Below are 13,476 nucleotides of genomic sequence, written 5' to 3'. Positions count from 1 at the left end.
AGGGACCTTGCTCCAAATTGAAGGAGTGGTGAAACTCAGTTATCTCCTACAACTGACTGCCTGAGTTCAAGAACACGGAAAGAGTTAACACTAGCAAGGTACAAACTTGAAAGCACTTACACATATGATGCAGTATTTAAAAAAACAATTTCTTCTATTTTCCTTAAAAAAAAAAAAAATGACGCTGGCCTGCAGCAATGTTAACACCCAAACACCAAGGCAAGATGGATTCATTTCAAGGCTGTTGCCCTCTGCAGAAAAGGAGGCCAGGAGCTGGGCAAGCTTTTAGAAAAAACAAAAAGCTCAGAGAGATAACTGAATGTTCTATCGCTGGAGACGCTTGACAAGAAACTTATGTCTGAGGGAGGGCTGGAGTGAGGGAGTTGATATGAAAAGAAATAGATACTGAGGGAGATGGGCTAAAACTGCTCAACAAAAAGGAAATACCAACAAAGAAACAGGCAAGATTAAAAATAATACCAGCCTGTGCCCAGAAGGGTGAGATCCAGGTGAAGCACTCATGGCTCCAGGGAAAACACTAGAGGCCAACATGTGAGCACACTCATGAGACAGGAATGGCTAGCAGGAAGCGCGGACAGCCCCCAGCCCAAGCAGGGACACTTCTGTGAAATGGCCCTGAGGGACCAGCCCAGCTTCCAGGCTCCCACCCAATCTCAACCACCCCACAAAGGGAGGCAATGGCTGCCCTCCAGGAGACCACATTCCTGTTCTCTGAGCCTTTGCCCATGCTGTTCCTCCTGCCTGGAAAGCCCCTATCCCCTCCCCTCCAGCCCCTGTGCCTGGCTCAGGCCTCCACCCTTGAGGCCATCCTGGAAGATGTCCCCGATTTTCCTGCCATTTTGGCACTGCTGTCCTTCATGTTAACCACCCACACACCAGTCCATGTGCCTACTGAATGTTTGGATGGAGTTCCCCTGAGGGCAGAGACTGTGGCTTTTCACCAACATCTCTCTGGAGAGCTTTCTGCAATGGCGGTGCAGAGCCAATGGTGGTACTGAGAACATGTGCAGAATGAACGCTTCTGTTTTTATACAATGACAATTAGGTTCTCCCCCACCTTGCTGCCATGGTCGTGTGTTTCTGCAATAGCCGATGTCCACTGCATCAGTCAACATATGCTCTATCAAACCTCACTACTCCACAATATATGTGAAACTGATTTGACAATTTTCATCTGCAAACACTATAACCCTAAAACTCAAGCTGATATCTTAACATGTAATTGACAGTTTCTTAAAAGGCAAGCATTATATGGACATTTTAACAACAGAATACAATCATTCTTATCACCAATGCCTACACACACACACGCACGCACGCACACGGACTCTTCCTCATCTAGCATACATTAGTCTGCACAATGTGGCTGATGTAGTCTAACTCTTTATAAAGCCACATTTCCCCAGCATGTTAAACAAAGCATGCAAGTCAATTTGAAGATACAGCCTTTCGAGTGGATCCCTTTAATTTGCTGGCTGTATTAAAAAGATAACATTAACATGACTTTGGCAGATAGGAGGGTATGCAGAATAAGACAATGTGCACGCACACACTCCTGTGATTGTAAATCGCAGGAGAAAGAGGTTCTTCCAAACTATCCCTCAGCATCCCTCTCCCCTTAAAATCTCATACTTTACTCTCTTCTGTTGTTTTCTAACTAGGGCAATATGCTACCTCTATCCATTTCGTTTTTTTGTGTAGCAAGCACTCTGTTCTTGCCCAGTTCATATAAAAATTCATGTCTAGAACTCTCAGAACAACGTACCTCTTAACAAAGCCCCATCTAACAGATTTCTCTACTGATCGCCATGAGGAATTTATCTATGAGACAGATGCACAAAATGAACTTAAATTTGGAGCTGCTACTCAATTCAATTCACGGACGTCTACTGAGGTCTAGGACAGCAGATTTCTCACTTCTGAATGCAAATGCTCACACTACTTACTGCTGACGTGAACACTCAGCTCACTGTGTCACAAACAAGATCTCTACACAGTTACTTCTGCTTTCAAATGAAATTAAATCTATACGGCTAGTGCATATAGTCACCTATCTAGTTGGTTTTATCTGCATTTACGAAACTCGCTGCTTCTTTAGGGGGAGAGAGAATCTAGCACAGAATGAATGAATGAATGAATGAATGAATGAATGAATGAGAGATCAAGGACAGGGCAACAGGAGAACAAGTGACTTATGTCATCAGTAGGCAAAATAGACCTGGAGACACACAGCAACCCATAGTTTCCCATCTGTAAAATTGTAAAATGGGACAATCCTCATCATAAAGACATTACATCCACTATCATGTTATAAAAAAAAAATAAAGTAATAATGGACAGCTATTTTATTGAGTTGTAAGGCATGTGATAATATATAACAAATGCCTGGTACATGGCAGTTGCTCAACAAGTGATAGTATTAGTACTGAGTAAATAACATTTGGCCCAAGAACCAGTGAGCCATGCTGGAACTGCCAAAAGTAAGCAAAGTGAGCGTGCCCCTCAGAAGTGTCCTCCAGTCCACTGAAAAAGAAAACCTCTACTCCCTCTCACTACACAACTGGCAGCTCCCACAAAACTGCTAGGAAGCACACTGCATCTCCTTCCAGGACTTGAAATGGGTCGTGTTATGCAGAAAGCAAGTTATTTCCAGAAATATGCAATGTTAAGAAAATAAATCACATTCTCTCTCCTTCGACGTGTTAAAGGTCCACTGAAAACTTGCTAAGAACACAAAATCGCGTTTTGTCATCCTCATCAGATGGCAACAAATACAGGTGGGATCAAGTGGTGGAAAGTGGTGGATGAGCCGGCCCTCCCTGTTCTCAGGCCCTCTTCTGTCCCAGAATCTATGGCAGTGCCCCTACAGTCTAGCCAATCACATCACTTCCAAACTCCTCAGCTGGGGCCCCTGCTGGTGTGTCATGCCCCCGCCTAAAATGCCCTCCTTCCCCCACCGTCTCCAATTCTCTCCCCCACCCCTGAGTCTGCCTCACCACTTCCATGGAAGCTCCTCTACCACCCTCTTGTAACTTTCACAGCCCATTTCAAACTGTGAACCCAAATGTAGTCCAAATGCATCGAATTCTAATAGTTTTAAATTGTGCAGTGTCGCACACACTTGAGTCTCTTACGGTGCTTAACACAGTGCTAGGGACATCATAGGTGCTCAGGAAACTTGTTGCTAGGAGCATAATAGCTGCTCGATAAAACCCTTCTTTTATCTACCAGCGATACTGAATCGCTGAACTGAGGTAAATTACTCCATGGATTCAATCCAAAGAACGCTTTTGTATTAATTACCAAACTACTTAAGGCAGGAATGTTTTGTCTTAATTATGTAGACTATTATTTTAATTGTCACTTCTCAATTAAATACTCCAACTCCACCACAGGCTTGCAAAACTCCGCAAGCTGAATCTTCACAAACAAGGAGAGATTAAGGAAATATTCTCCAGGGTTCGTCTCCAACAGCATCCTGAAAGGGATCACTGAAGCGATTAGGCGCATAAGTCCGCAGCTTCCACAGGCCGTCCGGAGGAATGCTCCAGGCATTTTGGTTTGAAATATCTACATAGTCACCTCAACTCTCCCCTACCACCCTCTTGTAAGGTAAGGGATGCCCCAAGTGGTGTTTAGGGTTAAAATGATTCCAAATACCAGGACTTGGAATTTGCCAAAAAGATAAATAAGAAACAACCAGCAGGGTAAAAAAATTGAAACCTGTGTCACCAAAATAACGTAAAAATGTTTGCCTTCGAAAAAATACACATCTATTTTAAATCTGCAACTGCTTTGCTAAGAAAGGTCCCAAGAACTCTAAAACTGAGGACCGTGGATAAAAGACTGGCAGAACCCTCCAAGAGGTCCCTTCAACCCCGCGTTCTTAAAACATTTCTTTCCTTTGCCTGCAAAATGCAGCCTTCTCCCAGAATAATTCCATGTAAAAAGCCCCCACCCGCGAGGAAACATTAATCTACTTTGCAAACATGCGTTCCAGTCTGTGCCTTACTATTTTTTTTTCCACTCCTTCCACCCCCACCCCGCTTTTTTTGTACCTTGAGACAAATGTTTTTTTCCCTCAGAGTTGAAAGCTGTCCAAAAACAGGACCACACACGCCGCCGCCTCCGCAGGCCCGCGCTGCGCCCGCCCCCGGCCCTCCCCAGCGCGCCGGCCGCGGCCGCCGGGGGCGCGCACACTCCAGCCAGCCGGAGGGGTGGCCTCTGGCTCCCCCGACTCCTTTCTCTTTGGACGCGGTGGGTGGGGGTGGGGAGGAGAAGGAAGCCGGGCCGGGGAGCCCGGCCGGGAGAGGCCAGCCCCGGGGCGCGTCTCGGGGCGCGGCCCAGGCGGGCGGCGGCGGCGGCGGCGGGCCCGGGAGCCCCCGGCGCGCGAAGTGGTCCGTCCCGGAGGGGCCCCGCGCCCCCGGCCCGCCCCCGCCGCTCTCTCCCACCACACCTCGGCCGGCGCAGCGCCCCGAGTAGATTACAGCGCGGCCTTTGTCGGGCGGGCCTGGCTCCCGGCCAGGCGCCCAAACAATAAACAATCCCCCGGGTGCGGGCAGGGGGTTTCGCCGGCCGCAGCCGGGCTCTAGGTGTGCGCTGGCGAATATCTCTATCAACCGCGAGGAGGGACCGGGCCGGGGGCGCGGGCGCCGCGGCGGGCGCTCTTACCTTCCACCCACAGCTCCTCCACGTTGGTCTCGAGGTTCGCTGCCTTTAATCCCACCGCGAAGGCCCCAAATATGAGGAGGCCCACAACCAAGAACTTGCCGCAGTTTTTTTGAATGTAACAACCCAGTTTAAATAAGAGTCTCTGAAACTTCGCTCTCAGCCACAGCGGCGCTTTCCGGCCAGTAGCCTTCCCCTGGGGACGAAGCAGAAGGGAGGAGTGAGCGCCGGGGAGTCGCGGCCCGCGCGCCCACGCCCGCTCGCGCGCACCCGCCCGGTGAGCCCCCAGCAGCCGTGGGGGCGCGGGTGGCCGCGGCACACGGACTCGCCCTCGAGGCTGCAGCCCTGGCGGACCTGAGCGTCATGGGGGGGGGGGGGGCGGGCTCGGTCATAAATCAAATCCGGGCCGCAGCGTGGGAGCTGCACCTCGGGGACATCAGGGCGCCCCCACCCGCGGGATCCCTGAGTACGACTTGGGGCACTGGGGCTGCAATACAGGAGAAGAGGAAGCCGAGGTAGAGAGGAGAGAAACCACTAGACACAGGCAATATTCACCCCAGACCTGAGAAGGGAGGGGCTGCGTAATCCCAGCGATGGAACCCAAGGTTCAGGAGCCAGCAAACCAGTCCTGCTCCGTCCATCACCCTCGGGGACGGGCGCTAGGGGCGAGCGCGCTTGGGAACAACATATTGCGGGTTCCCCCAACTGGACCCCCGCCTAGAGTGGTAGTAAGTGGGGATCCACGTGGTGAGCGCGGCCGCCGGAGTTCACTCCCGACGCTTTTCCACAGCGTTGGAAGAGGCTGTGTGAGCTGAATTAGGAAGTGGGGCAGCCATCTGCAACTTACGACAATATTTGTGATCGGAAGAGGGCGGCCACATGGATCTTTCCCTCCTCTCCCTTCCTTTCTGGTTAAACGTAAAAAACAGCCGAGTGCACAGGGAAGGGCCCAGGCCGGCGCAGGCTGCTCCCCGGCGCGGCGTTTCCCCGGCGCTGGCCGCGGCCCCGGCGGGCCCCCGTCTGGGTGCTCGCCTTCCCCGGATTCCACACATTTCAGCGAGCCTCGTAAACACAATGAACCCGGCCGCTCCGCAGACTCGCACCGCGAATTTAAGGTGGCAATTTGTTTACAACTTTCCCTCCCCCTACCAGGCCCTGAGGAGAGGCGGCTCAAAACCTGGAAAACACGGGGAATGTCTTTTTCCGAGAATAATTTTTTAAGGGAGCAGAGATTTCATGCTCAACAAAAGCAAAACCGGCTGCCAAAAAAGGAAACCACCTTTATTTCGGCTCCCTCCCCCCTTCCTCTCTCCGCCTCTCTCCACTCCGCCTCCCCCTCCAAGATGTTAAGAAATGTGGCAGCATTACAGGGGTTTAGGCTGCAAATAGGAGCAGGGGCGCAGGAGGAGGGAGTTCCAGGGCAGGGGGCACGGGGCAGGGCAGTACCACGGCCGCCTTTGAGGTGGTCCGCCGTGGACGGCTTTCCAGTGCTCCGGAAAAGGCACGCCGGGGAGGGTGTGTGTACACACACACACACACACACACACAAGCACACACCTCCACCCCCTGCGGACCTGAGACAGCCCTTTCCTCCCAGGACTAGAGGGAGGGTTTGAATTTTTCAATCCCCACTTGTCTGCTGCTTTTCCTGGAGAGGTGTGAGTGTGTGTGTGTGTGTGTGAGAGAGAGAGTGTGTGTGTTTGTGTGTGTGTGTGGCGGGGGCGATCCCAAAGAGTTAGAGGAGGGAAGAGAAAGTGGGAGGAGAGGAGAGAGTCTGAAATGCACCTTGGAAATCTGCTCCAGAGCGAAGGCGGCGTCGCAGTAGCTGGGCCGGTGCAGATAGTCCCGGTCCGGCGCGGCACCACGGCGCAGCCCCCCCGTCCGTCTGCGCCTCCCACCTCCAGCCGGCCGGCCCGGGGCACCGATGCAGCCGCTGCCGCCGCCGCCGCCGCCGCGGTCCTGGGGCTCGGCGACGTTACCAGCCGAGGCCATGTTGCCGCCGCCGCCGCCGCCGCCGCCGCGGGGACGGAGGCTTCCCGGGCGGCCCGGCGCGCTGCTGCCGCTGCTGCGGGCTCCTGGCGCGCCTGGGCGCTCGGCTCGCGAGGACGCTGCTGGCCGCAGGCTGCTCGGGCTCGGGCTCCGGTTGACAGACCAGCCGCTGCTGCTGCTCACACGGCGGGCGCTGCTGCCGCTGCGGCCGCGGCCGCTGCCGGGGAGTCAGACCCTGCGCCTTCCATTGCCACATTGCGCGGGGGTCCCGAGGTCTCTGCGGCCGCCGCTGCCCACATCCAGTTCGCGGGAGGGCGAGAGCCGGCGCGCCGAGCGAGCCTGTCCTTCGGGCGCTTCCGCGGCACTCCTTGCGGTCCCCAACACCCCCTACCCGCCCCCCGCCCCGCGCCGCGACCCCTTCACTGCAGAAAGAGCCAGCGAATCCCCGTCGCTCCCGCCGGCCGCGCTGGCTCCCTCGGCGCCTCCTGGGTCGCCCGAGCGGCCGCGGAGGGCAAGCGCAGAGCCGCCGCCGCCGCGGGGTCCGAGGGTGCCCGGCGGGTCTCAGCGCTGCCGGGCCGGGGCAGCCGCCGCTGCCGCTGCTCCCGCGGTGGCTGCTGCTGGCGGTGGCGGATCCAGGAGCTGCTGCTCGGGCTGCTCGGGCTCTGGCTGCTGGCTTCGCGGTGGCTGCTCGGTCCCGGACTGTGCTTTCTTGTGCTCCTCGGCAACCCGCTGGACCATTCTGTCCCCGTGCAGCGCGCCTCTCTCGCTCCCGGGACCTGGGGACTCCGCTCTGTGTGTGTGCAGCGGGCAGCGGCCGCAGCAGCTCCTTGATTCAATAGATGAGATGGAAGAAGAAAAAAAAGAACTCTCTCCATTTGGAGAAAGAAGAGGAGGAGGGGAGGGGGTGGAGGGGGAGAGAGCGAGCGAAAGAGAAAAAGGCTGGAGCTCCCGCCCCCGGGGCTGTCAGATGGCTTGGGTTTCTGCGACGCGATTGGCTCGCGGAGGGCAGAAATTACTCAGCAAACATGACTATTATTAGCTGCTTAGCAACAGCTCACCAAAGTAGAGAGACCACCCAGGTAGGCAACCCAGTGTGTGCATCCCCGGCTTCGGGGCAGCCTCTGAGAGCGCCAACCTTCTCGCATGCAATACTTCCATTAAGGAATGCTCCCCCTCCTTTCTCTCTTATTCCTTTTCTTTTCAACAGTGTCTTCTTTTTTGTGGGATGCCCTTTGCGCGCACACACGCGCGCGCACGCACACACACGAACATTTGCCTCGCGGTAGACACGGGGGGAAATGTAATATTTTTTTAAGCGCTTAAACAATTTCTGAAATTCCTCAAAGAAAAGCCTTTCAGAGGCACCTTGGCCTCAAGCTGCAGCAAATACTGGGAGGTCCGGCTCGCATTCCCAGGCCTGCACCAATAATGACAGCGTGCTGGATAGTGCGCCAGTGTGTGCCAGATTTTTTTTTCCTCCTCTCTTTTCTTTTATAACTAAAGGGAAGACTTAGGCTCTTGCAGGGAACAACGCCTCGCATTAAGATAAACAGAATGGAAAGTTAAAGAGGAAAGCAAAGACGTTGGGAAAAGCCACCCTTTCTTCAAATCCGTCTGCCCTCCCCCCGCCGCTTTCTTCCCCAACTTAAAAAAAAAAAAAAACCGACAGTACAGTCTTGGTTTGAAGGAGTCAGTGTTCTATAAACGTGGAATCCAGACACCGAAGCAGTCTTGTAGAGGCAGAGGCGTTTTTATTTGAATCTCGAATGTGACATAAGTAAAAGAGAACAGAATCCTTTTTTACAACTCAGAGAAACGTAATTGCTTCCTTGAGAGAGTAAAGTTTTCCTGATTATTTTGGGTTCATTTGTACCCCCCTTTTTATTAACCAGATGTTTATACAGTAAGTTTTTTACAAAACCCGGTATGCATGTTATATTTAATAATAGTATGACGTTGGAGATTATAAATGCTCCGATGTTGGATTCATTCAAAACAAACTGTGCGCGGATCGCGAGGGTTTGTCCCGACACCGCGTCCAGTGTCACCAAGACATCCCGGGGATTCGCTTCCCGCGGAGGAGGAAAACACGCGACCCTTTGAGGTGGATCCTGGAGTCAGACACGTCTACACAACTAGGCTTTTTATTTTTAAAAAATTTTGTTTTCGGAAAGTGGAATGTGTTTTTCTTACGTTTGCAAGTTACTACGTTCCTCCCTGCGGTAGGAGCCCCCGCAAACCCTTCATTTGCTTCACTTTCTTTTTTAAAAAAAAAAACGGGGTTGAACTGCAGAAGGACCCGCAGTAGCAAGAAGCCTAGTGAAGTCGTGAAATGGGGCGGTGTGGCTTTAAGATGCACACGGTGTGTGTTCATTGAAAAAAAAAGAAGAAAGAAAGGAAAGGAAAGGAAAGAAAGAAACCCAGATGGAGGGAAAGGGGGAGGAGCAGGGAGAAGGCGGAGCTCCGGTGGCCACGTGACCCCGCGCCGGGAGGCCTTGTGTGAGCGCGCACGTGTGCCCGGGTGCGCGCGCGCGCGCGCCCGGCTCCGGGACTCCCCGCGCCCGCGCGGCCGGGGCAGAGCAGGTAGGGAGGCGGGTGCGCCGGGCGGGCTCCGGGCCTCCAGCGCGGCCTCCCGGGAGCCTAGGCGAGGCGCGCGCCCAGCCGGCGCGGACGGACGTGCCGGACGCGCCGTAGTACATTCCTGAAGGCGGACCGGCCCCCTTACGCTGCCCAATGCCCGCGCCGCCTCCCCGCGGCCGGCCAATGGTCGCGCTCTCGAGTCCCTGCCCATTCGGCGGCCCCGCGCTGGCGGCCCGGGCGCGCTGGGGGCTGCAGCGGGGCGCGCCGGCCACCGGGGCGGTCTATGCGGCTCCCGCAGGGGGCCCGTCCGCCGGCTCTCCCCGCCTCCTTCCTTCCTCCCCCGCGGTTTCCCCTCCCCGCTTCCTTCCCCCGGCCTGCGCCTTCTCCTTCCTCCCTCGCCCCGCTCCCTCCCCCACCAGCCCGGCCACCTTCCCTCCAGCCTCTCCTCGGCTTCAGGGGGAGGCCCTGCCCCCGACCCCCTAACCCGCAAACCGAGTGCGGTACCGGGGGCAGGGCGGGACGTCCCGAGGAAGAGAGGGAGACGGGGTGGAGGTGTCTGGGGGCGTTCGCGGGATCCGGAGGGGGACCTGAGCACCGGGCCAGCGCGGAAATTCAAAACTCAGACCGCTTAAGGAGCACGTGATTTTGTGAGTGGCTCAGGGAAGGGCTGCGGAAACTCGGAAGGCAGGCGGGCAGCGTGCGACGAAAGTGACACTGCGTTGGTAAAGAGCGCAGACGGCTCCACACATTTCCAGTTTCATCTTTGAGTACGATCCTGATGTTTATTAGGTTTGATAAATAGCACAAAACAGGAAAGGAGGTTTACTAGTCTAGCTTTTCTTACTGAACGGTTATGCAGACACTTCAAGTCGAACCACTGTGTGCTTGCTTCTGGAAATTGCTTTTTAAAAACTGGGGGAGGGGGGTAGTACCCCTAGTTTCGCATGTCAGCCTTTTTATATTTCAAGCTTGCTGGAGGGCAAGGAATCATGTAGCCATAGACTCGTTGCTATGTTTGTCTTTTCAAACTTTTCCACCACGTTTTGGCCCAAAACTATTAGTGTTTCGTCTCAATCTTTTACTAGAGGGATTTCGGTATAGCTGCTTGGATGAAGGAATTCTGGAAGGAAATGGTAAGCAGTGTGCCGGTAATGGATCCGCCTCACTCTCCGCACGCGGCTGCATGTCCTCTGGTTCCCGCGGCTGCCACATGCACGTCATTTCAGTGGCAAAGCCTCTTCCACTCAGGCCCATATCCCTTAGTTTGACTTAATTCCTAAACGTTTTGAACATTGATCCCCGGAGCTTTCAGTGCCCCGAGCCCACTCGCCCGCTGTTTGATGGGTTAACTTTTCAGCATCTCAGACAATGGTCCCGGCCTGTAAATTCTCCCCGTGGGTTCCAGGACGCACTCCGGAGCCTCGGCTCTAACGAGCGCTATCTTAATCTCCCCACCCCCCACCCGCCGCTTCCCCTGTGGTCTGCTTTTTTCATACTCAGAGATGAATTACTTTGAGGATCTAATTGGCCTTGTTTCTGTAACGTTTTAAGAAAGGGAAGAGGAGCCAGTGTAAAAGCCTGCTCGACTTGGGTGGTCAGGGCTGAGGCTGCCCCCAATTTGCCTCATTGCTGATGCATGCGAGTGCGACATTCCCAGCGATAATGTTGTTCCTAATCAATCTGCCCTTATTTACATTTGTAAGCATTGTTGGCTTTAATATGCATGCCCTGTGCAGGGGACTGCTGTGCCACACCGGGTTTGTTAACTTCAACTAACCACAAGGATTCCACAGACCTGAGATGAGGCTGACTGGGGCAGCCAGACCTGCTAAGGTGTCCTCCAGGAAGACAGTCCCTTTAAATGGCCCTTCTGCCTCGTGGCACCCCTTGTGACAGTTACCAAATAAGTGAGAACTTAGGGCCTTATCAGCCAGCAGGAGTTGCCAGCCTCTGTGAAGCAAGAGCTGAGTGTTCCATTTCCCCTTTCCAGGTAAAGTTCATCTCAATGCATAAATTGTCATTTTGGTCTCCCAGCCATGATCCAAGACTTTTCATTGCAGTGTGTAGTTTTCAAAGCAGATGCTTTAAGCTCTCTGGATTCCCTCACATCTCCCCACTTCTCTGTTCCAATACTACAAATATCCATGGCCACGCCACACACATTTCAAAAGTGACATCAGATTATCCAAATGATGACAATGAAATAAAACATCTGCCCTTTGTGTTGGGATGTTCCAATGGTAAGCAATTGTGGGAGGCAGACTTGGTGGAGTTATGAAAAACCACAGTGAGATTTTAACTTTTCACTGGTTTCTCAGATCAAACCAAATGAGTCTTTAAAATTCAATGTAATTTGGCTAACTTTTGCAGAGTATAAATGTATTCCAGTAATTTCACCCTGGGGCCATTTATAATTTTGCCTACTGAGTTTAATACTCTCTTCCAGAAATACAAGGAATTGCAAACATGATTTTAAGTCCTTCAGTATTCTTGTTGAGAAGGTGGGATGGACAGAGGCATTGGGGATTTGATGCAATATTCTTTTACTGCATAGGGAGCCCAGGATACAGGATGTGAGTGATGGTCAAGGCAGGGCTTCAGAAGTTCCAAGCAGGTACCTTGAATACGAGTTGAGTCGACTCAATTCAAGCCAATGTACCACTATCCACCACATTTTCTTGGCTCCCTAAGAATGCTGTATTATTTTCTCATTGGCAGCTTTTGTATATTCTTAAAAGGTGATGGTACAAAATGAGTCTAAAAGGTTTCAGGGAAGTCGGGGGCGGGGTGGGGGGAGATTCAGCAGCTACAAAATGTGAAATTACTGGGCTTGACTCCCCTCCCCTACTCCCTTCCACCTTCTGTTTCCTCCCCTTATTTACCCCCTCCCCAGGCTGGAGGAAAGGGAACAGCTCTAGCCAACTTGTCAAAATAATGCTGCTAATTACCCCTGATCTCCTTTAATGGGAAGCTGCTCCTAACTCCACAAAAGAGTAAATGAGGGGTCTACAGCACAAACCCGGGAGCACTGGCATTTTTTGAGCTTACAGTGAGCTGGGGGTGGGGAACGCGGCAGAGGGGAGTGTCCTGAGAAGGTCCCAGAAATCTCCACATTGATTACTCCAGGTTTAAATGCTAGCTTGAAAGGGGAATTAGACTTTATGTATTGCCAAAAGCTATTGGTATTCTCTTGCTAAGCATGTCACCAACTGCTGAGAGAATGTTCAGAGCCTACTATGAACTTGAAAGAAAACAGAGTGTTGACCCCTGCATTGATCCCCCTTTCTCCAAATATATTCTTACCCACATTGCTTTCCTCTAATGGATAGAGATGTATTCCTGAAACACCCAGACTTTGAACATGTTTTGCATCCTTCCCTCGCCTCGCCTCTATCTCCCTGTCTAATATATCTCTATCAAGCTTTGCGTTTGCTAGGAGGCACACCATTCATTTCAGTGATCTCTGCCATTGGGTCCTGCATGAAAAAGAAGCTGAGCAACATGATCCCTTTGACCCACTGCTGGAGCAACAAATTTATTAGAAATATAGGCATGAGAAATGAAAGGGAAGTAAAACAATTCCAGCTTATTGTGTGTCCTTCTTTCATACTGCTAATCCGGTTTACACATCACGCCTACACGTCTCAATAGGGCATTATACACTGTGGCAGAGGCTGGAGAAAATAAAAGGTGTGTGTGTGAGAGAGAGAGAGAAAGAGAGAGAGAGAGGAATGAAGATAAAAACAGGAGACATATTTTAATCCACATTGATTAACCTCATCAGTTTATCTATCTGTAGAAAGTTGAATTTGTAAAACAGCCTTTTTCTTTTCACAAAATAATTCCAAATGGGTCTAAGTTTTGTTCAAATAGCTTGTCAGATTATGAGTACTTTATAACCAGAAATTAGATACACCTCTCACAGTGAGTTTGAAATGAAGCTAATACCCCAAATTGAGAATGGCGGGGCCTATTCATGTCTACCTTGATTCAACATTTTAATTGAAACAGATCATGGACTTAAAGGCATTTTATAGCCTTGTGGAAGGAAGCTGGGTGACAACTGGAACACACACAAACTCACAATTGAAGGCCCCTTGTTTTACAACTTGGGCACTCCATGCACCTGAGGCAACAATTTATCCTGAGTACCACCCAGAAATTTTAAGTTGCAATAACAAAGGATGACACCATAAAGCATTGTCTTTCTTTGTGGAG

The 13,476-nt window shown here is 52.3% G+C and overlaps 1 protein-coding gene and 1 long non-coding RNA gene across 3 annotated transcripts in view; one reads left to right on the top strand and one right to left on the bottom strand.

Annotated features, from left to right (window-relative positions):
* Positions 1-7,077, bottom strand: part of PTCH1 (patched 1) — a 69,472-nt gene extending 62,395 nt beyond the window's left edge. For both annotated transcript variants that reach the window (XM_050761980.1, XM_050761981.1), the window contains exons 1-2: positions 6,475-7,077; positions 4,693-4,885 (exon numbers count right to left, since the gene is read on the bottom strand). In XM_050761980.1, coding sequence (XP_050617937.1) covers positions 4,693-4,885; positions 6,475-6,681 — 400 coding nt within the window. In that variant the 5' untranslated portion in view covers positions 6,682-7,077. The remainder of the gene's footprint in view (positions 1-4,692; positions 4,886-6,474) is intronic.
* A 2,554-nt stretch (positions 7,078-9,631) lies between these two features.
* Positions 9,632-12,847, top strand: LOC126937990 (uncharacterized). Its single transcript, XR_007719923.1, has 2 exons — positions 9,632-10,391; positions 10,995-12,847. It is a non-coding gene; the product is annotated as an uncharacterized LOC126937990 (long non-coding RNA).
* The last annotated feature ends 629 nt before the right edge of the window (positions 12,848-13,476 follow it).

Source organism: Macaca thibetana, chromosome 15 (genome assembly GCF_024542745.1).
Source record: "Macaca thibetana thibetana isolate TM-01 chromosome 15, ASM2454274v1, whole genome shotgun sequence".
Taxonomy (NCBI): Eukaryota; Metazoa; Chordata; class Mammalia; order Primates; family Cercopithecidae; genus Macaca; species Macaca thibetana.
This window is presented reverse-complemented; position numbering and strand designations above follow the sequence as displayed.